Consider the following 24,910-nt stretch of genomic DNA (forward strand, 5'->3'; position numbering starts at 1 on the left):
CCTTCCTGCGGACTACACGGCAGTGCCCGCCCTCCTCGTTCCTCTCAGGTCCGCCTCCTGGGGCCTTGATATCATAGTGTTGGAGATGGTGTTGTAGTGGGGGGCAGGGGGTGGGGCAGGTATCATGCTGGCCCCTAAGGCCACCACCTGCACGAGGGAGTTCACCTGCAGGCGCTATCCTCATTCCTCAGTTCTCCAAGGGAGGGCAGGTGGGCGCAGGGTAGGTGAGAGTTTAGGCATACCCCCCCACACACACACACAAAGCTTTGGAGTCCCACCATCACTCCAGACTAACAGCACCCAGGCCTCTTGACCCTTAGCAGGCTCTGCCGGCAAAGCATGCCTGGGCACAATTCATCTCTGCTGGGCTCTGACCCTTGGCCACAGCAAGAGAGGCACAGAGAGGGCAGAGAACGGGCTCGTGACCCAGCCTTCCTGGTAATTATCAGGACACTCTGTTCCTGGTGTTGCAACCCACCTGCTCTCATCCTGCCTCTCCTGGGGCAGGGGGTGGGGCTCCAGGGCACCAACCACAGGTTCCCATGGAGGGCTTTTCTCATCCTAAAAGCATGACTGTCTCAGGAGGTGGAATGAGAGCAGGACAAGGATTCCTGGCGTGGGAGGTGGGCAGTACAGGTCTCAGGCACCCAAGGCCACAGAGGACCTGGGATAAGGAAGCGAGAGGAACTCAGGACTGGTGGAGAGGGTGGGGGTGAGCCTAGCTAGGAGTGTCCCATCAGGCTCCCCACATTTGGTTTGGAACACAAGGGTGATAAGTGGAGACTGGAGAGGTGGGAGTAGATGGACAGAAGTTAAAATAAGCAATTCTCCTACATCACCACTAGAGGGCAGGCACTGCAGCTAGACATTCCTCTCTTCCCAAAGACTGCCGGCATCTTTTCAAGCGGCCAGGGAAGCTGGGCTCCCCTGTGGGGAGGAACAAGAAGGCCCAAAGCTCTGGGAGGACCGGCTAAAGCAGCAAAGGTTAGCAGCCAGGATGCTCCCTAGATCAAAAGGTTGGGACCCTAATTGAGGACTCTTTAGTCCCAAGTTTGTGGCCCTGCAACCAACCATACATACCTAACTTCTCTCCCCACCACCCTTTCCAAATTAGAAACCCCTTTTCCAGCATTTAAGAGTCTCTGCTGCCTGACCTGTGGTGGCACAGTGGATAAAGCGTTGACCTGGAAATGTTGAGGTCACTGGTTCGAAACCCTGGGCTTGCCTGGTCAAGGCACATATGGGAGTTGATGCTTCCAGCTCCTCCCCCCCTTCTGTCTCTCCTCTGTCTCTCCCTTTCCTCTCTAAAATGGAAAAAAAAAAAAATCTCTGCTTAATTACTTCCTATATTGGAAAGTACACTACCACTTAGACACCTTTGTCAAAGTTTATGTTAAGCGAAATATTGACCCTCGAGAAGCATCAAGAAGCCAGTTCTGCCTCATATAGCTGCAGACTGTTGCTCACCTGACAGCTTTGAAGAAAGTCTTATTCTTAAAGCTCTACCTTAGACTCCTTTTTTCTGGACCAAGCATCCCTGACCTCAGCCACACCTCTAATGCACGTCCACTAGGTCCCCTCCAGCCCTCTTCTCTGCAGGGTGCCTCCTTCTGGGCTCCTTTAGTGTGACGACGGCCTTCTCTACCGAGGGGTTAGGACTGCCGTACGCACCTGGGACCAGGCCTGTGTGATGTACACTGGCTCACCACCTCCCTCTTTGTGAGCACATGCTTCTTCCTTCACAAGAAATGCCACTCAGCTTTGCTGCCCCCATCCCATATTAACAGGATTAGTTTTTTTTTAACCACAAGAGTTAGTCTTTTTATTGACCCCTGTTGATATGTATTTTGAGAGTTTTAATCTATCATCTAGACATTTCAGGTCTAATGGATTTACTTCTCCTGGTGTGATATGTAGTTCTTTAAAATCCTCATTTAAAGCATAAGGTCACAGACAGAGCCCTGAAACACATCATTAGAGACCCTGGTCATTCATTACATAATTACACATGGGTCTGGATTGTCCCTGTGAACACTTTGGGATGAGGGAGGGCCCATGACTTTCATGAGGTTCTCATAGGGCTCTTCCAAGAGGTTAAGAACCATGGATAAGGCTTAATTTTTTTTTTTTTTTTTGCATTTTTCTGAAGCTGGAAACAGGGAGAGACAGTCAGACAGACTCGCGCATGTGCCCGACCGGGATCCACCCGGCACGCCCACCATGGGGCGACGTCGCCATGTTGCGACCAGAGCCACTCTAGCGCCTGAGGCAGAGGCCACAGAGCCATCCCCAGCGCCCGGGCCATCTTTGCTCCAATGGAGCCTTGCCTGCGGGAGGGGAAGAGAGAGACAGAGAGGAAGGCGCGGCAGAGGGGTGGAGAAGCAAATGGGCGCTTCTCCTGTGTGCCCTGGCCGGGAATCGAACCCGGGTCCTCCGCACGCCAGGCCGACGCTCTACCGCTGAGCCAACCGGCCAGGGCTGATAAGGCTTAATTTAACCGCCCCGTTTTTGGATGAGGCCAATGATGCCGGCAGGGAAGTCCCCGCCGCCCCCCCCCCCCCCCCAATACACACACATACAAGGCCATGTGGCTAGTTCCGGGGAGAACCCAAGCCTCCTGACTCATGTAGTTTTTTACCGCTGTCTTCTTTCTTAGGACCTGGGTGGACACTGTGGTGAGGTCTGGCTCTGGCTCTCCTCCTTGAGGCAAGAGCAATGTCTCATTCACAGTGTGTGCTATGAGCTCCGGGGGTGGAGGGGGAGGTCCCCTTGCTTGCTTCAGATGTTCTGTCTGGCCCCACACCTGAAGCCTCCTGAGCTGCCACCAGGGGGCAGTGGTGCCTGGGCTGGTGGCACATTGAGGCACACTTGACTTGAGCCTGCCTTCCCCCTCCCCCATGCAAGCGCCACATTCTGAAATAGTCTGCCTTTATTACACCAACAGAAAACAAAAAATTTCCCGAGTGTAAACAAGAGAAATGTGCTGGTTAAGTTACTCATCATTATCTTATTAACAAAATAAAGCACTATCTATGTTTACAGTCATAAAAAAAGAAACAGCCTGGACAGAAGTTGGGCTTTGGGGAGAAGGGAGAGGGGTAGGCACAGACTCTACATCTGCCCCTGTGGGGTTTGGGGTTCCCTTCTCACCCTGTCCCACCTGGGTCTTGGGAGGCATACCAATGAGATTTAATTTTCTTAAGGAAATAACTTGTGAAAGTGATCAGGAGTGGAGGCAAGTTCCCAGTGTGGAGTGAAGGACAGGCAGGGAGAGGGCAGAGCTTTGTGGGAGGGGACGGGGCAGGAGTCTTCTCCCCATTCCCAGAGAGCCCTCCCACCCCCGCTGATGAGGGAGGAATGCAGACCAGCTGCCACGGGAGCCCTGCTCTCCAGGACTTGTCACTGACAGCTGGGGTGGGGGGGGGTGTCCCATCCGCTTCCTGCTCCCTCTTCTGGCACTCAGAGCCAGCCCGGGTCTGCAGCACCAGGACAGAGCTCCTCAGAGGCTGCGCACATTCCCATGCTGCAGAGCTAAAAACCGCTACGGGACCCCGCCAGAAAGAGTCAGGGAGGGGTAAAGAGGTGGATGGGGGAGGCCAGGGTGGTCCAGGGGCCTTTAGAGACCCAGCGTGACCACAGGCAGAAGGACAGAGTCTGACACCAAGGAAGGGAGAGGCACACAGCAGGGCCGGCAGAGACAAGGACAGAGAAATGCACACACAGACGCACAGAACCTGAGACACCCAGTCTGACAAAGAGGTAGCAATTTGGGGACAAGGAGAGCACAGAAAGAGGCCCCCGGAGAAGCAAAAGTGGTATCAAGAGACACACCCACAAGAACTCAGCAATAGTGCCTGACACATAGTGGGCACTCAATAAATATGCAACAAATGGAAACACACACGCACACATGCATACAACACACAGCAGCCAAGAGGCACAGCAGGCTAGAAGAAGATAAAAACAGAGAAGGACGGCCAGACCTTTTTGCACAAAGTACAAGTGATCCTGGTGATAGAGAAGTGATGTGTGTATGTGGAAGGGGTGGGGGGGGGGGGGTGTTGGTCCCATGGTGACTGGTCCAGCCAGGACAAGAATGGAAACAAAGCATGTGGCTCCAGGGGGACAGGTCTGGAGCTGCCATACCCCTAGGGTAGGTAGACCTACAGGAACGGAGGGTCATACAGTGTCCCTTGGCCATAAGCCCCAAGGACCAAGGCGCTCAGCTAGCTCAGCCTTCACCACCATGCAAGCCCTGCCCATTTATGCCTACAGCTCCTCAGGCGTGCCTGCAAGTACGGTGGGGAGGGGCCTGTATCTACAAGTACACAGCTGTGCCATCTCCTGGCACACCCAAGTCCAAGTACCAACAGAGTCCAGGTGGGCTGGCTGTGCCCCTTGGCTTGGGGCCAGGTCTTTCCCAGGAGGCGCGCGGATCAGTCCGTGAGCACCACCAGCTCCCCGTCACTTTTCTCGCCCTCCGAGTCCTCGTCCTCACTGTACCGGTACATCTCCCCATCGGCCACGGAGTGCCTGTCCTCCGTGGCCTCGGCCTCCTCCCTGAGGCTGCAGGTGTTCACGATGACGGGCATATTGGGGTCCAGGCTTCGGGGCACGTAGTGCTCCACCGGAGGCTGTGCCACCCGAGGGTACAGGACATCTGGGGAGCTCAGTTGTACCGGGCCTGCCTGCGGGCTACAGGGCAGAAAGGGGTGGGTTACTGAAGTGCCTTCACCCCCCCACCCCCCAACAGGCCTCCTCAGGCCCTGCCCTCTCACCACACAGCCTTTTGCTTTAAGATACACACTCTGCTCCCGCCCAACCCCCCACCCCAGTCTGCTCTCTGGTGGCCACATTCATCGTCGGCTACAGCCCTAACCACACGTGTAGTCTCGGGGCCATGCATGTATTCAAAAGATATTCCTGGAGGACTGTGTGTGAGTCCCACTTTTGGAAATTGTATATTTAAATGCTTGCTTTGGTCAAGCCAGCAATCCTTTGATGAGTACCTTGGTTTTTAGTACTGCTGAGTTTTTACCGAGTGTGTCAGAAATGAGATCCACAGGCACATGTCTCCGGGTACACAACAGTCCCCCCACAACCACTCAGTCACAAGTTTATATCCTGACCCACTAGGTACCCACCACACGGTCACCCCTGCAGCCGCACACGAAGGCCCAACCACGTAAGAGCCCTGCGCACACGGTCTCGGCCGCCTGGGGCTGGCCCACTCACGGGGTCAGGTAGCTCTGGCGGGCATCCTGGCGCCGGGTCCTCATCAGGGCCTTGTACTCGCCCACCCGCAGCCGCTTGCCCTCCACAATGCAGGTGCGCTTGGGCCGGGGCTTGTACTTGTAGTCAGGGTACTTCTCCAGGTGCTGCCGGCTCAGCCTGGCCTGCTCCTCATAGTAGGGCTGCTTCTCCTGGTTGGTCATGGACTTCCAACGGGATCCTGGCCCAGCCCCCAGGGGCAGGCAGTCAGCGCCGGGCTCTGCCGACCACCCCCAGCCCCCGGCAGGCCCTGGGGGTGCCAAGAAGGTTTCGGTTCCCAGATATATGTGCAAGCACTTAGCAAGAACCTGGTCCAATGTGGATGGTCCTTGGATGTCGAGCAAATGAATGAATGAAGTTGGCATGTATATATGGGCATCCAAATGACAGCTTAAAATAAAGCACCAGCACACACATTCCAAACTACTCAGCAACTTCCGGGAGGCCTCTGGTCTGCACAATTTGCATAAACAAAAGAGAAGCTACTGCAGGCCCCCAATAACACAGACTCCCTGCTCAGAACAAAATATCCGGTGTCTGTGCTCACATGGGACCTGCACAGACATTGGAGGAGCCTCAGTCTTGAAAACAAGACTCTGGCCCCACCTACATCCCATCTTGTCCTCCCATCAGGATACCTCATTTAAAAACCATTCTTGTGATACCAAGAATACCAGTATCCTGTTTCTTGCCAGAGCCAAATAGTGGAACAGGCTAGTTAGGCAGAAACTAGGGGGGGGGGGCTCTCTGTCACATGTACATAGGTACATGTATGCACATGCACACATACTCCTTAAGTCCTCGAGTGCAGGTGCAAGCAGAAGAGCCAGATAATGGTATAAGACCCTAGAACCCAGCTGCCCACATCCCTCCTGACTCCCATACTCCATCAGATTCCACCAGAGTTCAGTATCACCAAGCAAACCCCTAACGGATCCAGCTGGCTCCTGCAACTGCATCCTGCTGGACTGTGGCTCCTGGAGCCCCAGAGCCCCACAGACCTTACCCGCCGGCCCTTACCGAGGATCTTGCTGATGCTGGAGTTGTGCATATCTGGGAATGCTTGGAGGATCTTCCTCCGCTCGTCTTTGGCCCACACCATAAAGGCGTTCATGGGCCTCTTGATGTGGCTGCTGTTTCGGGACTCAGGGAAGTGGCGGGAGCCTGGGGACAAGGGTGGAATCAGTTGGGCAGAGGTCTAGGGTAAGAACAGTCCTTCAGAGCCAGCAGAGAGAAACACCCCACACGGGACCAGTAGGGAGTACTGGACGGCTCCCTCAGCACCCAGGGGTGGCCAGCAGCAAGATGTCAGCAGAGGCCCAACCACGGACCCGGAGACAGAAAGGTACATACAGGGACTCCACAGACAAAGGAGAGAGGGAACAGGAAACAGACATGACCTGACCCAGCCTAGCCCTGGCAGGAAGTAGAGCGGGGCCCTCCTGCCCATCAGCCCTGTGCCCAGTATCCTCACCGTCCACATCGCAGCCCAGCATGGCTTCCTCCAGCGGGTGCACACAGCTCTCCTCCAGCTGCTCCTTGACTGGGGATGTGTCCAGGCTGATGAGGTCCTGGGATTGACGGGGCAACCTCTACATCAGCCTCTCTGTGTCACCCCACTTCCTTCCCCACCCCTCCCTGTGATGGCCTCAAATTCTGCCTTCCACCCCTGGGTGCTCTCTGTTCCCTGCTCCCAGGCAAACGGGAGTGGGAGCCCATACCTTACGGAAGGGCGTGTTGGGGGAACTTTCCAAGGCCCCACTGTGGCCATGCAGCAGCTGTCGAGCATCCTGGATGGCCTTGGTGACAGCATCCCCTTCACCAAGGAAGCCTATGTGGGCAGGAAGAATAGGGACATGGGAGGGGAGTTGAGGGGTCACCCCAGTTCATGCTATGTCCCTCTGTGCTTCCTCTTGCCCCATCCCAAGACTGTCGCACTGCACATCCCCAAGGGGACACTGTTTATACTGGCTTTTGTGCCAAAAGACTAGACGTAAGAATAGTAGGCCTGGGTCTGACTTGTGGTGGTGCAGTGGATAAAGCTTCGACCTGGGAACACTGAGGTCACCGGTTCAAAACCCTGCACTTATCTGGTCAAGGCATATATGGGAGTTGATGCTTCCTGCTCCCCCCCCCCCTTTCTCTTTCTCTCTCTCTCTCTCTCTCTCTCTCTCCCTCCTCTCTAAAATGAATAAATAAAAAATTAAAAAAAAAAACAAAAAACACTGGGCTTGCCTGCTCAAGGCACATATGGGAGTTGATGCTTCCTGCTCCCCCGCCCCCTTCATATTCTCTCTCTCTCTCTCTTCTCTAAAATGAATAAAAAAGAAAATCTAAAAAATTAAAAAAGAATAGGACGCCTGAAGTTGTACAACCCAGTGGCCTGAATCACCGGAGGACAGGGTGCACAGACATTGTGGGGAAAAGCAGGAAACGGGTCTTCTGAGACACTGAATGCTGAAACTAAAAGGCACTGACCAGAGCCAAGTCAGACCCGCAGAGGGCAAGGGTCATTGCTAACGCTTACCCAAAGGCAGGCTGGGGGGGCTGGACTGCAGGTCCCGTGTGGCAGCCCCATGGCTGGGGGGGCGGGGCCCACAGTTGCTCATCTTCAGGCTGGGGGAGCTGGAGGTGTTGGGCAGCTCGGGGGCCTTGGGCTTGGCTGTGAGGTTCAGGGGCTGGGAGGGCTCCTAGGGGGGAGGCAGAGGGTGAGAGACACCAACAGAGACCCTCACAGAGGGACAGAGGGGACAAGCATACTCAGAACAGACAAGGGGGCAGCCAGCCATCCTGGCTAGGGAGGGTGGAGCAGTACCTGCAAGGGGTGGTGGGTGGCCATGGCCCCAGGCCTCTTCACAGCCGGGGCCGGGGGGCTGTGCAGCAGCTGCAGCGGGTACTCCACTGTGGAAAAGGCGGCAAGGAGAAAAGTCCTGGATGAGCACAGAACAGCAGACACCCTGCATGATGAGGTCCCAGCAGCACAAAGTGGACAGAGGCTTGGAGCTGTCCCAGCTTGCTTCCAACCATTGCCCATGCCAGTCCCAAAGTGCTGCAAAGGGCTTCCTATGCCCTCCCCACCAATGCCCTGCACGCCAACAGGCAACGTCATCCTGTCCTGCCTTTCCCAACCTACTGAGTCTGGAGTCCCAAACCCACAGTGAAAGAACAGGGACACCATCTACTCACTCTACAGATACTTACATTTTGTACCTACAATGTGCAGGGTACAAAAGCAGTTACTTGTTGTACAGCCTGTCTACTGTGCGTTATCTCACAATAATCCTTACTACGTGGTGTATGATAGGTGCTCAATACATTTTTCTATTTTACAGATAAAGACACAGACCTGGAGGGGTCAAATGGGTGGCCCACGTATTTAATTAATGGGAGCAATGACATTTGAACCTGGCTCCCCTAGACTCCAGAGCCTGTCCTCTCCCCTCTGCACGGCGCTCTCTCTTCTTCCTCGTCTATCTCAGTCTCCTCAACCAGGCCAGAATCAAGGAGTTGACAGTTCAGATGGGGAGACAGCCATATATACAAAATCACTAACCACGCTTGTGGTGATATGGGTTGAGCAGCTAGCATGCAAGACAACTTTGCTGCAAATGGAGAGACTAGAGCAGGCTTCTTGGGGGAAGCTGAGATGTGAGCTAACGCTGGCAGGTGGACAGGAGAGACGAGGTGGTGGGGTGTGAGAGCAAGAAATGGGAAATGAGGACCCTGGCCAGTTGGCTCAGTGGTAGAGCCTCAGCCTGGCGTGCAGGAGTCCCGGGTTCGATTCCCGGCCACGGCACACAGGAGAGGCGCCCATCTGCTTCTCCACCCCTCCCCCTCTCCTTCCTCTCTGTCTCTCTCTTCCCCTCCCGCCCATGGATCCTGGTCGGGCGCATGCGGGAGTCTGTCTGACTGCCTCCCTGTTTCCAACTTTAGAAAAATACAAAAAAAAAAAAAAAAAAAAGAAGAAATGGGAAATGAGGCCAACGTCGGATGGGCAAGGTGGGCGCAGAGGCCTGAGAAGGCTGAGCTCAGGAGTTTGGACTCCATGTTATAGGTCAGTGTTTTTCAACCACTGATCCACGGACTGGTCTGCCAGAAATTTCATGGCAGTCCATGAACGAGTTAACCAACCTGATGTCATATGAAGATGATAGACTCAGTGATCTTACTCGAATTCACTTATGCTCAGGGTGATTCTGCCTTAGCAGGCCCTGAAACAATTCTGTCTTCACTGGTCCCCAAGTGTAAAAGGTTGAAAACCACCGTTACAGGCACGAGACACCATCTAAGGCCTGGGAACTGAGGACCACTCACTCACGCAGCTTTAGGAAGGGGTATCCGGCAGCCTGGCCAGCCCAGGCCTCCTACAGCTTATTTCCTGCCTGCCCCGTCCAGATAGGATGTGGCCCCTGCCCTGACCACACCCCTGCCCTCCTCACTCCCGCAGCTCTGTTCCACCTTCACCTGGAACTGTGAAGGTTTGTGCTGTTGCCCTCCCCTCCCCCTCCAACCCTCCCCTCCCGGAATCTCCCCTCAAGCAGAGTCGGTGGGGCTGCCCAGTGAACTGTGCCCCTGGCCCGCACGCCTGACGGTGGAACTGTAGGAACTCACCCGGCTGGATTTCCCCTGCCTTCTTTCTCCCGTGGAACAGGCTGTGTGGGCCACAGGGGTTGACTGAAAAGCAACCCCCCCTCTTGGTGCCATTATAGGCAGCATTTCTGCCCTGTCCCCATGACCACTCACAAGGAATCAATGATCATGACCTAATAATCCTATCCTACTGTTCTCCTGTCCCTGCCCTTGTTCAGACTGTCATCTCCTATTGCCAACATCACCTCACAGCCCCCACCCAGTTCTACTTCAGCTGGTCCCCCTCCATTCCCTATCAGTCAGCATGACAACACGTCCTCTGCTCACAGGTTTAAGTACCCCCACATTCTACAGAATAAATCCCAAACTCTGTGCTTAGTCTCAACTGTCCCCCCCAGCCAAGACCCCGCTACATTGGCACCTCTGTAACAGCTGTGTCTCAGGTGCCAGGGCCTCCACCAGGACTGCCTTTTCTGGTGCCCTCTACCCTCTGTTCCCAACTCCACTCTCCCAGGACCCAGCCATGTGCCACCTCCTCAAGAAGCATTCCCAGATTGCCTGGTTGTTGGCATACTACCTTCTTCCTCCCCAGACTGTAAATTCTTTGAGCTCAAAGTCCATATTTCATCACCCCCATGGCCACCCAACAACTACACAGCATCTGACATGTAGTCAGTGCCCAGTTGTGTTTGCAGAATTTTAGCGACAGGGCAGAAGGCAAAAGTAACATGGTCAGGACAAAGACAGAAACATGAATGTACAAGATGTATACATCTCAGCTAGTATTCAAAATAGTAATATTCTAGGACAGTAATTGTACCAGAACTGGGGAGACTAGACCTAGACTGGCTAAGTGTGGAAAGTTCTTAACGGTTTTCAATGGACCATTTTCCATTCTCCCAGTGACATTCAGAAACAAGAGATTCCTCTTCCATGGGACAGATCTCAGCCCGGGCCCAGAAAGGCTGCATTGCAAAATAGTGGATGAGCGTGGTTCCACACCTCCATCCTTCACCTCAGGACCTGGCCTCCCACACTCACCTGGTTTGCAAGGGATCGGCTGAATGGGCAAAGCCAGCTGGGACTCAGGGGTGACAGGTAGAGGTTGGTGGCTTGGGGGGAAGGCCGGGATCATGACATAAGGCATATTGACCTGCTGAGAGCAAAGAAACCCTGTGTGAGTCCCCAGATGTCCAAATGGCTACCCAGCTGTGGTCAGCCCTGGACAGAGGGGAAACCCAGGGATAAGAGGCACAGGGCTCGGGGCAGGGACAGTCTTCCAAAGGATCTATCTGACCCTATGCCACCTCTGTGGGCCCCTGTCTACCTGCCCTTATGTCCTAGCTAGGGAGGAAGCTATTCTGGGCCCCTCCCTGGAAATAGGGGAAGACAGAGGAGGGGAACAGAGCAGGAATGAGCCCTCTCCTCAGGGTCATGCCTGAGTGACTGCCTGTCCCTCCATGTCCCCAGCACCTCTCTGGGCAGGAACCAAGCCCCCAGCCCCCAGCTCTCCCACCACCCAGTCCTCTGCTCTTATCACCTGGATCTGCTGCTGCAGAAGGTTGATTTTGTGCTGCTGCTGAATTAGCTGCTGCTGCTGTTTAGCAATCTGGCACACGGAAGAGGAGGAAAGGGCTAATGGGTTTAGGCCCCGGGCCCCACCTCCCAGAGCCTTCTCAGCCCCAACCACACCCTGCCCTCCAGAGAGCAAACAGGGAGGAAAGCCAAGGGGGGTGGCGAGATGCAACTCGGCCAACCCTCAGAATGCATTATGAATAGCCAGCAGGCCCACAGTCCCCTCCCACAAAAGTCCCCTCCCCCACCTGTACCTGGGCCGCAGCCAGCACTTGCTAAGCCAGCCCCCCCCAGGTGCTCCCCTCTAGGCCCTGACAGACCCCTCCCCTGAAAAGAAAGCCAGACACCAAGCCAGCCTGCCTGCTCCTGCTGCTGCCGGGCCAGCTCCATCTGCTGCTGCTGCTTCTCGAAGAGCATGGCCGCCATGTTCTTCTGCTCCGAGTGGGCCGTCAGCAGCTGGTCCCGCAAGGTGGACAGTTGATGGATCATGACCAGAAGCTGAAGCTCCTTCTCTACCAGGCTCTCTTGGGTCCCTGTTTCAGTGAAACAGCCACCATTGAGAATTTTTATTTGTTCTTCTGTCTAGCCGTCCATCATCTGTTATTTATTAAGCAACTGCTCTGTCTCAGGCCCATTAGGGCCTGACAAAGGTGACTGACACACGAGCCTTGCTCTTGAGGGGTTCCTTGCCTTGCTATCTGACAACTAGCAGCCTTAGATGTGCTACCACCAGCCACTGGAAATGCTGATAGGGGTATCTCACCCTGCCTGCCTCCTAGACATCCTCAAGTGCCCAGTGCCACAGGGTCAGGGTGCACAGCCATCCTCCCAGGAGCAGCCCAGCCATGGTCAGCCATGGACCAAGACAGATCAGGGATCAAATCCCCTCTTCAACCCATCCTGCCTGGGAGCTGTTGGGCAAGTTACCAACTTCTCTGCACCTGAGTTTTTTTAATCTACAAATGAGCACATTAGACATCACTTCACAGGGTTGCTGCAAGGGTTAAAGGGACAATGAATGTAAAACTTTTAGTCCAGGATCTGGCACATGGTCCTCACCAACAACTGTTAGTGCTTCCCTGCCCTCCGGGCATTAGCTAATATCAGATGCAGAAGTGCCAGGCCACAGACCATTTGCACTGGAATTACTCAGGGATCCTTTGGAAAACACAAGTGCCCAAGCCCCCATCTTCTGGGGTTCTCATTCAGTAGGTGGGGTGGGCCTGGGCATCTGCATTGTTTTAAAGTGCCCTCTGTGATGGAGAAACCCACTTCACTGACCAAATCATATAAACCTGGATGGACTGCTTACAAACTTCATAGAATTACCACTGACACTACCACCCTCAATTATCAGGAAAGGTCAAGAGAACTAATGGCAAAACTGGATTCAAGCAGAATAAGTTGAACTAAATAGGAATGAATGAACTGACAGATTTAATGATTTTTTTGTTTGAGATTACAGATTTTTAAAATTTTGTTTTCCAGATAAAAGGAAACTTGTTTCTCTTAAACTACCTATGACTTCGTATTTTTGTTAGACCTTTGTAAACAGTGTTAAAACATTTATATATTTTCTGCCTACCTGATCCCTCCAGAATCTGGAAATTTAGTAAGTAGTATTATTTTATGGCAAAATGGTTATTTGCATAAGTTCAGTAAGACTCTGTTCCCTCTATAACAGGACATAACTAGAAACTGGTTTTACTACCAAAGCTTTGATGGGAAAGTCATATTTGGGAGAGATGCATAGACTCAGATATGAACAGACACCTTAGAGGAATTCAGATTGATGTATGGAAGCCAAAAAAACCTTTGGAAATACTGCACTGGCCTGGTACCTTGCTTACACGGTTCACAGCAGCATTACCGTGTGAGTACAGAATATCACTTCTTGGCAGGTGTAGACACTTTAGGAGAAAAGGGGAACTCACCCAAACCTATAGGCACTGCAGGACTGCAGACAAAATCTGATGGCAAGTCTTTGCCTTGGTTTTTCAGGCCTTGAGAGGCCTTGTTAAATTCAACCTGAGAATCCTTATGAAATATCCAGCAAAGCAGATTTAGAGTTTATGTGGTCAGCCTGACCAGGTGGTGGCACAGTGGACAAGAACATCAACCTGGAACTCTGAGGACCCAGGTTCGAAAACCTGAGGTCACCAGCTTGAATATAGGTTCATCCGGTTTGAATGAAAGCTCACCAGCTTGAGCGCAGGGTCACTGGCTTGTATGTGGGATCACCCACATGACCTCATGGTCATGGGCTTGAGGCCAAAGGTCACTGGCTTGAAGCCAAGGTTGCTGGCTTGGGGTGACTGGATCAGTGAGCAAGGGGTCACTGGATCAGCTGGAGCCCCCCTCACCCCTGGCCAAGGCACATACAAGAAGCAATAAATGAACAACTAAGGAGCCACAACTATGAGTTGATGCTTCTCATCTCTCTCCCTTCCTGTCTGTCTCTCTCTCTTAAAAAAAAAAAAGAGAGAGAGAAAAAGAGCCTATGTGGTTAATTACTATCCTTGATGGACTTAAACAAATAATCAGGCCAAATTTATTAAACTTATACTTACTTTGCAAGCCTTTATTTGGCTATCTTTGGTTAAAAATGGGGATCATTTTAGAGAAAAAATTTGTTTCAATACAAAGTACAATATACCTTGTGGCTCTCAGAGTCTAGCACTGTTCATTGTCTTTAGAGTTTTTAAATTTTTCTACGTACCAACTGGTCTGGATGCTGAGTTTTTCCAGTTTTCTTAAGAATTTGGCTGCAACCCTCCAAATGAACATTTTCATTTCCCCCCACTTTGACTTGGAACCACTGAGAACTAGAAGTGCCCTTTTCCTAAGGCCACAGAAGCTAAAGTGGGACAACTGGGTGTAAACAATAGCCCAGCTATGGACAGCCTGCGCTGCTGCAGACAGAAGACTGAGCCCGGAGCTGCCTGCCTCCCCTCCATCTGAAGGTGCTTCCAGCCGGACATCTAGAAATCTTCTTGACTGCCTGCCTTCAGAACTCAGAAACCGAGATGAGTCTGCTCCAATCAGTAACCTTTGTTTTTCTTTTGTTTTCAAAGATACCTCTTATTAAACACCCGATGGCTTGTACCATGGGCTTCACTTTGGGAGCCCAATGGCATCACCACCTCCTGAAATGAGATACAACTTTAACTGAACTTTTCTCAAGACTAAAACTAGTTTGATCACAGTACTGTCGATCGGCCCATCTTCTGGAATGTGAAACTCCCAAGGATGTTTCTGAGGAGGGGACTTTGGAGGGGACCCAAGATGTGCCTCAGTGGCATATAGATATTTTGAGTTAAAGGCAAGTTTAACTTCAGGCTCAAGAGAAACTTCTGCCCTTCCCTTTATCTACCTAGAAAAACTTGAATTAGGGGCCTTGCCCATAAGAAATTATCAGCGAGCCTGATTAGGCGGTGGTGCAGTGGATAGATCATTGGACTGGGATGCGGAGGACCCAGGTTCAAAACCCTGAGGTCACCGGCTTGAGCAAGGGGTCACTCAGTCTGCTGTAGCCTCCTGGTCAAGGCACATATCAGTAAGCAATCAATGAACAACTAAGGTGCCACAACAAAGAATTGATGCTCCTCATCTCTCTCCCTTCCTGTCTGTCCCTATCTGTCCTTCTCTCTTTCACTTTGTCTCTGTTACAAAAAAAAAAAAAAAAAAATTATCAGTGATAATCTCTTTTTGACCCACATATATGGCAGGGCAATATTTTATTTATGAAACATCTGCTCTTCTTATCACCCTGCACTGACACTGTGAAGCCCCCAGGGTACGTTACCCCATCCCCAGCTCAGAGTGTCTTGTGTACCCATGGTCCCTTTCCATCTCTGAACCTCATGCATGTGGGGTCTCTAACTTGTGCCTGTGCGATTCCCATATACATGTATGTATTAAATCTGGTTCTTTTTTCTTGCAAATAAATAAATAAAATGCCCTTTGTGAGTGTGATCAACCACACTGGGAACATTATCACTCTAATGAACTCATTAAACAGCCCTTTTATTCACTTAGTGAAGTACTGCTGGCCTAGAATTAATTTTCAAAAGTAAAAGGGAATGTTCGGATCATTTTATAGTTACATCTGGGAAGTGGCAATGATATGCCCAACCTACCAAGGGCCCCTGGTAAGAGCCCAAACCCATATCCATGCAATTTGATTCCCACTAGGGCTCTCCCACACGAGAAGGAGCCAGACCTAATGCGTGGTCCCCAGGCGTCAGCGTGGCACAGGCCAGGTCTGAGGGCACAGAGAGCACAGTGAACTGCCCTGTGGGCCCACACTGTGTGGCCAGGCTGGGAGAAGGGACAGGGGCTCAGACATCCCTCCTCGGCCCAGCCCCCATGGCCTTCACCTTTGACATCTTTTGTTTCCACAGAGCTCCTTCCCAGAAAGCTCTCCCTCCAGTCGCTGGACAGCAGCCTCTCGATGGCGGGAACCACTGGAAGACAGCAGGCAGATGAGCACCGCCCTTCATGACCCTCCCCTCCCCAGCCCTCCTGCCCCAGGCCCCTGGCTCTAACTACGGCAGATCTTACCTTCTTTTAGATTTTGGTTGAAGTCCAGCTTCTCCTGGCTTCCAGAAGCAGCCTCAGGGCCTCCTGGTCTCTTGGGTTCTGGGGACCCATTGCTCTCTGGTGAGCTACAATCCTATAAGACACACTGAGTGTGACTGTCACCTCTAGGGGGTCGGGGGGGGGGGCAGGCTGCGCAAGGCAGAGCACCCCGGAGATGTACACCACAGGGTCCTCCCTCCCCACCTCCCCTCCCCTTGCTTTCACTTTGCCTGACATACTAAAAAAGAGTAAAAGGTTTCAAGACAAGAGACCTGGCACAGTCCAGGCTCAGTGACTCACAAGGTACTTGATCCCACATGAGTCCCTGAACTTCTCTGAACCTGACTTCCCTCTGCTAGAAATGGAAATGCTCGTCCCTGTCACAGGATCGCGCTGGAATCAAGGGAACAAATGCATGTGGACAAGGTTTGCCACTGTAAAGCCAGCGGCCAAAAGCCAGCTGTGACCTCAACCCCTTTCACATGCCCAGCACTCCAGCTGGGCTGGTCACTCCAAGGGCCCCGCCCTATCTTTCCCTGAGACACCGACCCCTCCCTCTCTTCTTCTCGTCTGACTCCACTACATTCTTTAAGGTCCAGTTTGAGGACCTCCTTCACCAGGACGTCTTCCTTGATCCCCACCTAGCCTCCTAACCCTCTACCAGACAGTCCTCCAGGCTGACGCCTATTCAGAACCCTAAAACTCTCCTATTTTCTCCTCATTTGGCTTTTTTCATTATATATGTCCTTTTTATATCTCTTACATGGGATCATAGAATTTTTAAGAGCTGCCAGAATCCTTACTGGATGAGGAACTACATTGTCTTAAACAGCAGTTTAACTCTGGCTTTGTAATATGACTGACTTTTAATTCAGATGAAGAAGTTGGTACCTCTAAGCCCAGCTGTGAGTGTGTGTATCCTACCTCCAACTAGTCCTCGGGGGAAGGACTGGCCACACAGGTGAGCATTAATATCCGGGGAGTGAGTGCAGGAGGGAGTCTGTGTCCATCCACTAGCACAGGTGGCCCGAACACACTTGGCAGCCCCGTCTCCACTTCACCTAAGTCTTGCCCCAGAGATGCCCGTTTCTGCCTGCCCCCTCCGCCCAGCAAGGCAGGGGCGGGTGCCTGCCTGGCCTAAAGCAGAGGCCAGGGGTGGTGCATGGAGGTGGTGGGGACACTGGGGAACTAGGGACACTGACCCAGGAGCCCCGGGGAAGTGCTGGGCACCTGGGCTGGAGCTTGGGGGTCAGCACCATCCTGGGTGACTCGTGCTGGGTCTCCGGGCTGGGGTTCAGCGGTGGCAGCCAGGCCCTGGGGAAACTCGTGGCACGGCTCCTTCTTCCCCTCAGACTTGACAGCGCAGTTCACCATGGTGCCACCACCATCCAAGGCCAGCTGGGCAGAGCCCGGGCTCCTCATGGACATCCTGAGGGAGGAGGGGCAGAGTGAGTGAGGCGAGTCCTGAGACCCGGAAACCGCAGTCCCGCCCTGTCCCAGCCCCACGTGGACACACCATAGAAGGTCGGAGCCCCCCCTGGAGACCTACAGAGGGAAATTAAAATGATTCTTCAGTCCTTTCTTCTTCTTCTTTTTAATAGGAAGTTGTAGAGAAGGCTGGGCCCAACCTTGGTGCTCCCTGCCTGTTGCAATGTTGGGACTAGTAGGCTGATGGGTCTATCTAAGGAAACCAGAGATTGTCAAAGGGCTAGTTCTCAGCCCCCAAAAGCCAAGGTTATACACACAGATATGTGTGTCTGTGTGTATACATATTTGTAAGTAGTTACCAAACTTAAAAATCAAGAGGTTATCCCATGAAAATGGGGACTTGAATTTCTCTTGAAGTTGGGCTGTGTAAACGATTGGCTAGAAGTGAGGTACCCCTTCGAACAGGCCAGCCTGCTTTCTGCCCCACCACTCCCTAAAAAGGGAAACCAAGTGACAACTACCCTATGCAATACATTTATTCTTTATTTCTCTTACAGTAGAGACAAGATACAAGAGAACTATTTCTCATATCCCTGTATCTACCAGAAGTGGGAAACTAAACAGGCTTAGAGGTGGGCCAGTGGCTGTAAGAGCAACATTTGCATATATGCACTAGTCTCTCTCTGGCAGCTGGCCCCAGGAGGACTCTGCACCCCTGCTGTAGGCAGACTGAGCCCACGCTCCACTGCTGCCTCCCCACCTGTCACATCCATAGAGGAGCAGGGCGATCACAGGGGCCTGGGACTGCTTTCCAGTGGTCTTGCCGGGCCCAGGGCCACAGAGCCAGATCCCCGCTGTCCCCCTGCTCGCCCTTCAAAGGCGCCAAGATGAGACCAGGGGATTCACGCCGCTGGTTCCACCAAGGATGCATGGGTCCTACCTAGGACACTCAATTAGCTGAAGAGTGACTTTGGGTCACTTAACCTCTCCACACCTCAGGTTCCTCATCTACAAAACGGGCTACGAATTGTTATTTGTACGGTGTCTGGAACACTACCCAGCTGCAGTCAGCACCTATGTGGTGTCTGTTAACCACAGCAAACTGGGAGGCAGCACAAACCTCAGCAGGGCCTGGAGGCCTGAGAGGCAAAGTCCTGGGTCCCTCACAAATCAGAATCTCTATGGGTGGGGCCAGGAATCTGTTTAAACAAGCCCTCCAGGTGATCTGATACATACTGGGTTTGAGAAGCATTGTTAAATAATATTTTTAGGTATTTCTTTACAGGGGCATTAATTTTTTAGGAGGGGAGTATAAGGCAAAAATCAGATGTAGTGAAACATCCCTTAAATTAAATTGCAGGTGTACTATGTACATTTGTATATTGCATCAACACTTACAGCTAAATATTTCTTAGTAACATGTAATGAGTGACAGATATGATGTGCTGCATACAACCCATGAGATAAATTATTTGATGCCATCCTATGGATCAACCCAGACTCTCCGGCCACTTTCAAAGGGCAGAGCACCCTGCGGGCTGGTGTGGGACCCAGGACAGGGCACTGCCGGGTGAGGAGGGGCATACCTGACCCTAGGAACGTCAGCCCAGAAGAAAAGAAGAGACCCCGACCCAGCCCACCAGGATTTTGGGTCCAGTTCTGGGTGCCCTCCCATCACCCCAGAACGTGGAGAACATCCAGGAAGTGGGCAGCTCGGCCCATCAGGGCACAGGGAGGGGCGCGGAGCCAGGCCCAGCCGGTGGGCCCCGCTGGGGGAGGGGTAGCTGAGGGGTATTATCCTGAAGCTGAGGGCAGCAATTACATAACAAACAAACCCCGGCTCAAGCTGTGAATTAATCAAACCGCTGAAAATAAAACCTTCCTCTCAGGAACTTCAGACAAAAGAAATGAAAACAACCAGGCTGGCTGGGAAATAAAAGGCAGCAGGGCTGAAAGGGGGACAAAAGGAAACCAGACAATAGGGTGTTGGACAAAGGCAATAAAGCCAAAGGAAGTGTGACAGGCGAACAATGCAGGCCTGTGGGCTTCTGATCCTGCCCGGCTCCGCGCCACCTCGCCCCACACCCACTGCTCCGCCGGCCTTGGCGCAGGCCGGCCACCGGGTCACCTCCTTGCTCTGGACTTGGGTCCTTATGGGCATTTCTCCTCCATTTTGTCCCAACTTCGTGGCCTTTTGGCCTCTACCTCCAAGCCTTTCCTCCCAAGGCAGGGAGCCCAGAAACCCCCGTGGCCGCGTGCGAGCTTTGATGAGCGGGACTAAGGCCTCAAGGCCTTGGTGGAACTGGGCTGCCTCTCCCCAGTGCCAGATGCCGCCCCTCTGGACACCCCCCCCCCCCCATGTGAAGGTGCAGACAGCGTAGGTGATTCTCTGTTCTAATTAACTCTTGGTCAGCAATGCCCAATACGGCCACTCGCTGTCACATGCAGCTACTGAGAACTTGTAATTGGCCAGTCCCAATGGAAATAGGCTTGGTGTAAAATACACCCGAGTTTTCAAGGATTAGAATATAAAATAGCTTGTAAATAACTGGTTATTGATTACCTGTTGAATTTACAATATTTTGTTAACACTAGGTTAAATAAAACACCTTGTTAAAATTCATTCACCTGTTCCTTTTGAAAGTGATGTGTGTGGCTCGTATTATATTTCTGTTGGGCAGTGCTGCATTAGGACAGGTTCTTCCTCTCTCTACGGTCTTTTCTACCCACACCACCCCTCAAAATCCTCCAGTGGGCACAGTGGATTATCTTTATATTAGGGAGCCAGTCTCCTGGAACTCCCAATGGCTCATCTTGGCCTCCGGCCCAGCGCCTGGTAACAAAGAAAATGGGTCCTGGTGACCAGCCAACCTGGCTGGGAGGTGTCAGTCTGTTCACCAGGGCGTGATGCCCACCAAATAACCTTGCCAGAGCCTGCTGCCCAGACAAGGGCCCTTTACACCCACAGGCTCCAACTCGGTGGCCGGCACCGGGCCCTGGCTCTCGGCTGGTCCTCTCTGACCCAATTTGCTGATGGAGGCGCAATAGCACAGGCCTGATGGCTCCTCCTGGGAAGCGCCTCCTGGGTCCCACCTTTTGGGAAGAGGGTCCACGGGCACTTCTTTTCCTCCCCTGCCCCGCCCCGAGCACTGACCTGCTCAAGAAGAGGTCTCTTTCCCTTTCAAGCCTGACACCCACAGAGATGAAAGTCTCTGAGGAGCGTGGGTACCAGGTTCCGGACCCCAACCATTGAGCTCTTTCTGAATGCAGAGCAAAAGCTGCATGTGATAATAAGCTAGAGAAAGGACAATGAGATGGAAGATATGGAGTGGACATATAGCCGTGGTCACTGCAGCTGAGTGTCCCTATACAGTTCTTCGATCTGTTAAACAAGATTCCCCAGGAGTGGGGAGGTATCAGTGGAATGGAGTGGAAAACTCACAGGCTTTTGGGTTCAAATTCCTGCCCTGCCACCAGCTGACTTGAATGACCTAGGGCAAGTTAATTAACTTCTGGACCCGTTTACTCAACTATATACTGGGCATAGTAACCCACATTGCTCAGGTATCCATGAAGATGAAATAATGCAGGGCTAGCATCCACTCAGTTGTTGAAAGCCCAGGATTCTCCTAGAGTCAAGTGGTTGAGAGAAAAGCCTCTGGGGTCAGAGAGACCTGAGTATATTTAAAACCCAATTCTGCTTAATTAATTGCTGTGCAACTTTGAGCAAGTGTCTTAACCTCTCTGAATCCCAGTTTCCTTCTCAGTAAAATAGAAATTGGTAAAACACACACACACACACACACAATATAAAGGGATAAGCCTTCCACTAATGCTCCAGACCAGCTGTTTTCAACCTGTGGGTCGCGACAAGCCATCGGAAAATACATAATGCATATCAGGTATTTACATTCCGAATCATAACTGTAGCAAAATTACAGTTATGAAGTAGCCACCAAAATTAATTTTTTGTTTGGGGTCACCGCAATATGAGGAACTGTATTGCGGGGTCACAGCATTAGAAAGGTTGAGAACCACTGCTCTAGACCTTGTAAAACATGCCTGTTTTTACATTTTTATGGCACCCTGAACTTGGCAGTTCAAAGTACTTATCATAGTTGGTAATGATATCTTACATGCTTAATTTATTTCTGACTCACCCACTAGCCACACAACCAGACTCAAGGCGCTGTAGAAAATACCAGTTTTTGCTCATCATTGTGGCCCCAGAACTAGCACAGTGCCTGGAGCAGAGTAGGTGCTCAATAAATATCTGTGCGATGATGGGAAAGTATAATATAGCTCAGTTGCATAACAAAAGGCAGACCTGGATGCATCCGGACAGCTGTAATACCCTCATTACTAGACAGATGCTGCTCTCTTAGGCTTATTTCCCACACCTCCGCCTCCCACACGTTTATCCTCAGCTGCCTTTTCCTTGCATCTAAGATCTTCCTATGAGTGACCTAAATCCCGTAACAGCAAAGCAAGTCCATTTCCTTTTGTTTTTACTTTGGGACAGGTAAAAACATTTTCCATACCTCTCAGACTTAAAAACTCTGTTGGAGCCTTCCCTGAAGTTACTTTTTTCTCCAAAGACTAAAAACACCCTCAGATTCCTTTACCTCCTCCTAACCAAGCATGCTCTGCGCTTCAACCATCCACACAGTTTCACAGAAGTTTCTAAACTCAGCAGCTCTTTCCCTGGCACCCCAGTAGCCAAGGACTCCTGGCACACAGATAGATGTGAGTTATTGGACTACCCCCGGTCCCGCCCGGGTCCTCGTCTGAGGCCACAAGGGCACAGGCCCGCCATCAGCCACCCACTCTGGTGGAGGTGCTCCCATCTACCTGATCACCTCCCTCTGGCCCAGACTCAATTCAATATTTTGTACATGGAGAAACTGAGGCCCAGGCAGGTCATGTTCACATGGCTGTTGGGGGCAGCGCTGCTTCGGAACTACAGAGTCAGAGGCCCCAAACCAGCTAAGACATGAGCAGTATCCCTGCTCTACCCTCCCTTCCCTTCTTGGGAACCCACATGCCCCATAGGCCTTCTGCTAGCTTCCTTCTCCTCACCTTAGTTCAACTGAGCATCCATTACAGGTGAAGGTCCCTGAGGGGAGAGGGCTCCGCCATCCTCACCTTTGATGCTGTAGAAACTTGAGATGGTGCCTGAGAGGCCCTGGGGCCCCCAATCCAGTGCCTTGGTCAAGGCACAGAGACACCTGCCCTCGCAGAAGGCCAATGGCTCAGAGCAGCACTACAGGTGCATTCTCCTTTCTCTCCCCCCCCCCCAGCCAACCCGCTCCCAGCCTGCCCACCCACAGGCGCGCACACCGAGCCCCCTTTCTACCCCAAACAAATCACCAGCCACTTCCTCCCCAATCAACCAACAAGCAGCCCAGCTGGACTGGAATCAAAGGAGTTTTCACTCAGCCCTTCCTCCCTCCACCATGACGCCCCCTCCACTCCCCACCCCAAATCTAGATGCAGATAAAGACAGAGATAAATTCCAGTCATCGAAGCATGACGGGTGACTCAGACCCAAAGTACAGGAAGACAGCAGAAAAGACAGGCAGACCCTCCTAAGGGGAGCCAATGACTATGCCTCCCCACTGGGTACACACCAAGTCCCTGGACTGCAGGCTCCCAGTCCCAAGCTGGCCCTGAGTGGGCGGTGCCACGGGCATTGCCACGAAGAGGCCTATGCCGCAGGGGTGGGGCAGGACCTGAGTCCCAGGGGAATGGCACTTCCTCTCAAAGCTCCAGAGACTTGAGAGCCTCAGGCAGCCCTAAACAATAGCCCGAGGCGTGGGTGCCCAGAACGGTGCCCCGGTGCCACATCCTGCCATTCTTCTCCCAGGCCGCACCCTGCCACCCCTTCCTGGCTACACCCGATCCTGTCTCTGATGTTTACTTGGAGCTGGGGGCTGGGCCAGCTGCAGACTTGGGACAAAGCTTTCCTGAGAGGCCCCCTCACCTTCTCCTGCCTCTGTGGGCCCAGGGAGTGTGCCCATCTGGTCTAGCCCAGCTTAGAGGGGGGGGCACATCCAACACTCCCAGACCCTGGGCTGTTTGGGACTGGCCAACATTGTAGAGCAGCCAACACTAGTCAACAGACACTCCTTAAACTCCCAACTTCCCGTCCTGCCTGCAAGAGGAGGCAGCTTCCCCGCCACCTCTGGCATAGAAGTCCAGCTCCCAATAGGGCTGCCAGAATTCAGCTGACCCCCAGCCCATAGGCGTGAAGGACTGAAGGAGTAGGAGACACAGTAGCTGTGATGTCCCCATCCACAGCCCCGTCCGGTTGTTAGACCACTGCGGCACCTGAGCCTTCTCCCAGTGCAGAGAGAAAGCCCAAGAAGAGAGAGAGAGGGGACAGAGGGGACTTCTAACAGGCTTGGAAGTGCTACTGAGATTCCCAAGGGAATGAGTGTCTGCCCGACCAGCCTGCGTAGAATTGAGAATAAACAAACAGGGTCTCCAGGGGTCCCTTCCCTGGGGGCAGGACCTGGTACTGTTGCCAGCCCCTCCTGTGCTCCATCAGCAGCCCACCCACAGTGCTAGGAGGCAGCTGCAGGTCCTGTCCTTGTCTCCTAGTGGCCAGGTCCAAGGCGACTTCCTGGACAGAGGAGTGTGTCTGGTCTTCTGCATTAGTAGTGCCCAGCCAGGGGCCGGCACATAGCAGAAATAGTGCAACTAGGGCTGGCTGGCCTTGTCAAAGGCCTCCCTTTGGGGATAGCTGTGAACGTTGACCAAAGGGAGGGAGGCCAAAAGAAAAAACGCATGGCATGGCAGAGCATTCACTTGGGCTCACTACTGAATGAGCGGCTCACCACACATTTCCCCGCCCTACCCCAGGCCAGCGAAGGTGGCATCTAAACCCAGGCCTCACAGATGCCCCGGGCCCACTCTGCCTCTCCCCCACATTACAGGATCCGGTCCAGCAAAGAGCTGCCACTGTCTGCACCAGTCACAGGATTCGAGTTGTTTCTGTCTTGAGTCATGGCAAAGAAGAATTAGTTCAAAGAAAGCAAGGCCACTGCGGCAACTTTCAGAAAAGACTCACCTCTCAAAACCTCAGTGTCTTCAAGTGCAAATGGAGATTCCAGTACCTACTTTGTGATTAGAAGATACTATATAATTAAAGAATCTGGTACAGAATATATGTGCAGGGGAGGAAAGAAGGGGAGAGAGACCTAAAGCAGCAAAGGGTGTCTCTTGCCCCCACCCCCAGAGTTCTGGGGAGCAGGAGGGTGTGACCCGCTGGCATTGCTGGGAGGCATCTTGGCATGGCTAAAAGAAAATGGGCTTTGTTGTTACCCTGATCTGTGTTTGAAGCCTGGCTCTACCATGCACTACCTGTGTAAACGTGGGGAAGTGTCCATTTCCTCAACTCTAAAACAAAAACAAATAACTATCTTGGAAAAATTATTAGGAGGATTGAATGTGATGTTTACCA

At 52.5% G+C, this 24,910-nt stretch overlaps 1 protein-coding gene across 4 annotated transcripts in view; it reads right to left on the minus strand.

The window, feature by feature from the left end:
* Window positions 1-2,696: 2,696 nt before the first annotated feature.
* Window positions 2,697-24,910, minus strand: part of SOX13 (SRY-box transcription factor 13) — a 49,590-nt gene continuing 27,376 nt past the window's right edge. The window contains exons 1-14 of one of the 4 annotated variants that reach the window (XM_066261633.1): window positions 22,525-22,543; window positions 17,248-17,446; window positions 16,000-16,111; window positions 15,816-15,902; window positions 11,797-11,969; window positions 11,402-11,470; window positions 10,903-11,017; window positions 8,087-8,172; window positions 7,799-7,961; window positions 6,993-7,102; window positions 6,746-6,842; window positions 6,292-6,435; window positions 5,236-5,452; window positions 2,698-4,695 (exon numbers count right to left, since the gene is read on the minus strand). In XM_066261633.1, coding sequence (XP_066117730.1) covers window positions 4,437-4,695; window positions 5,236-5,452; window positions 6,292-6,435; window positions 6,746-6,842; window positions 6,993-7,102; window positions 7,799-7,961; window positions 8,087-8,172; window positions 10,903-11,017; window positions 11,402-11,470; window positions 11,797-11,969; window positions 15,816-15,902; window positions 16,000-16,111; window positions 17,248-17,445 — 1,830 coding nt within the window. In that variant the 5' untranslated portion in view covers window position 17,446; window positions 22,525-22,543 and the 3' untranslated portion in view covers window positions 2,698-4,436. Of the gene's footprint in view, window positions 4,696-5,235; window positions 5,453-6,291; window positions 6,436-6,745; window positions 6,843-6,992; window positions 7,103-7,798; window positions 7,962-8,086; window positions 8,173-10,902; window positions 11,018-11,401; window positions 11,471-11,796; window positions 11,970-15,815; window positions 15,903-15,999; window positions 16,112-17,219; window positions 17,447-22,524; window positions 22,544-24,910 lie in introns of those variants that run through there. The other 3 variants (XM_066261635.1, XM_066261634.1, XM_066261632.1) reach the window with 3 other exon arrangements.

The sequence above is a fragment of the Saccopteryx bilineata genome, chromosome 2, assembly GCF_036850765.1.
Source record: "Saccopteryx bilineata isolate mSacBil1 chromosome 2, mSacBil1_pri_phased_curated, whole genome shotgun sequence".
NCBI lineage: Eukaryota > Metazoa > Chordata > Mammalia > Chiroptera > Emballonuridae > Saccopteryx > Saccopteryx bilineata.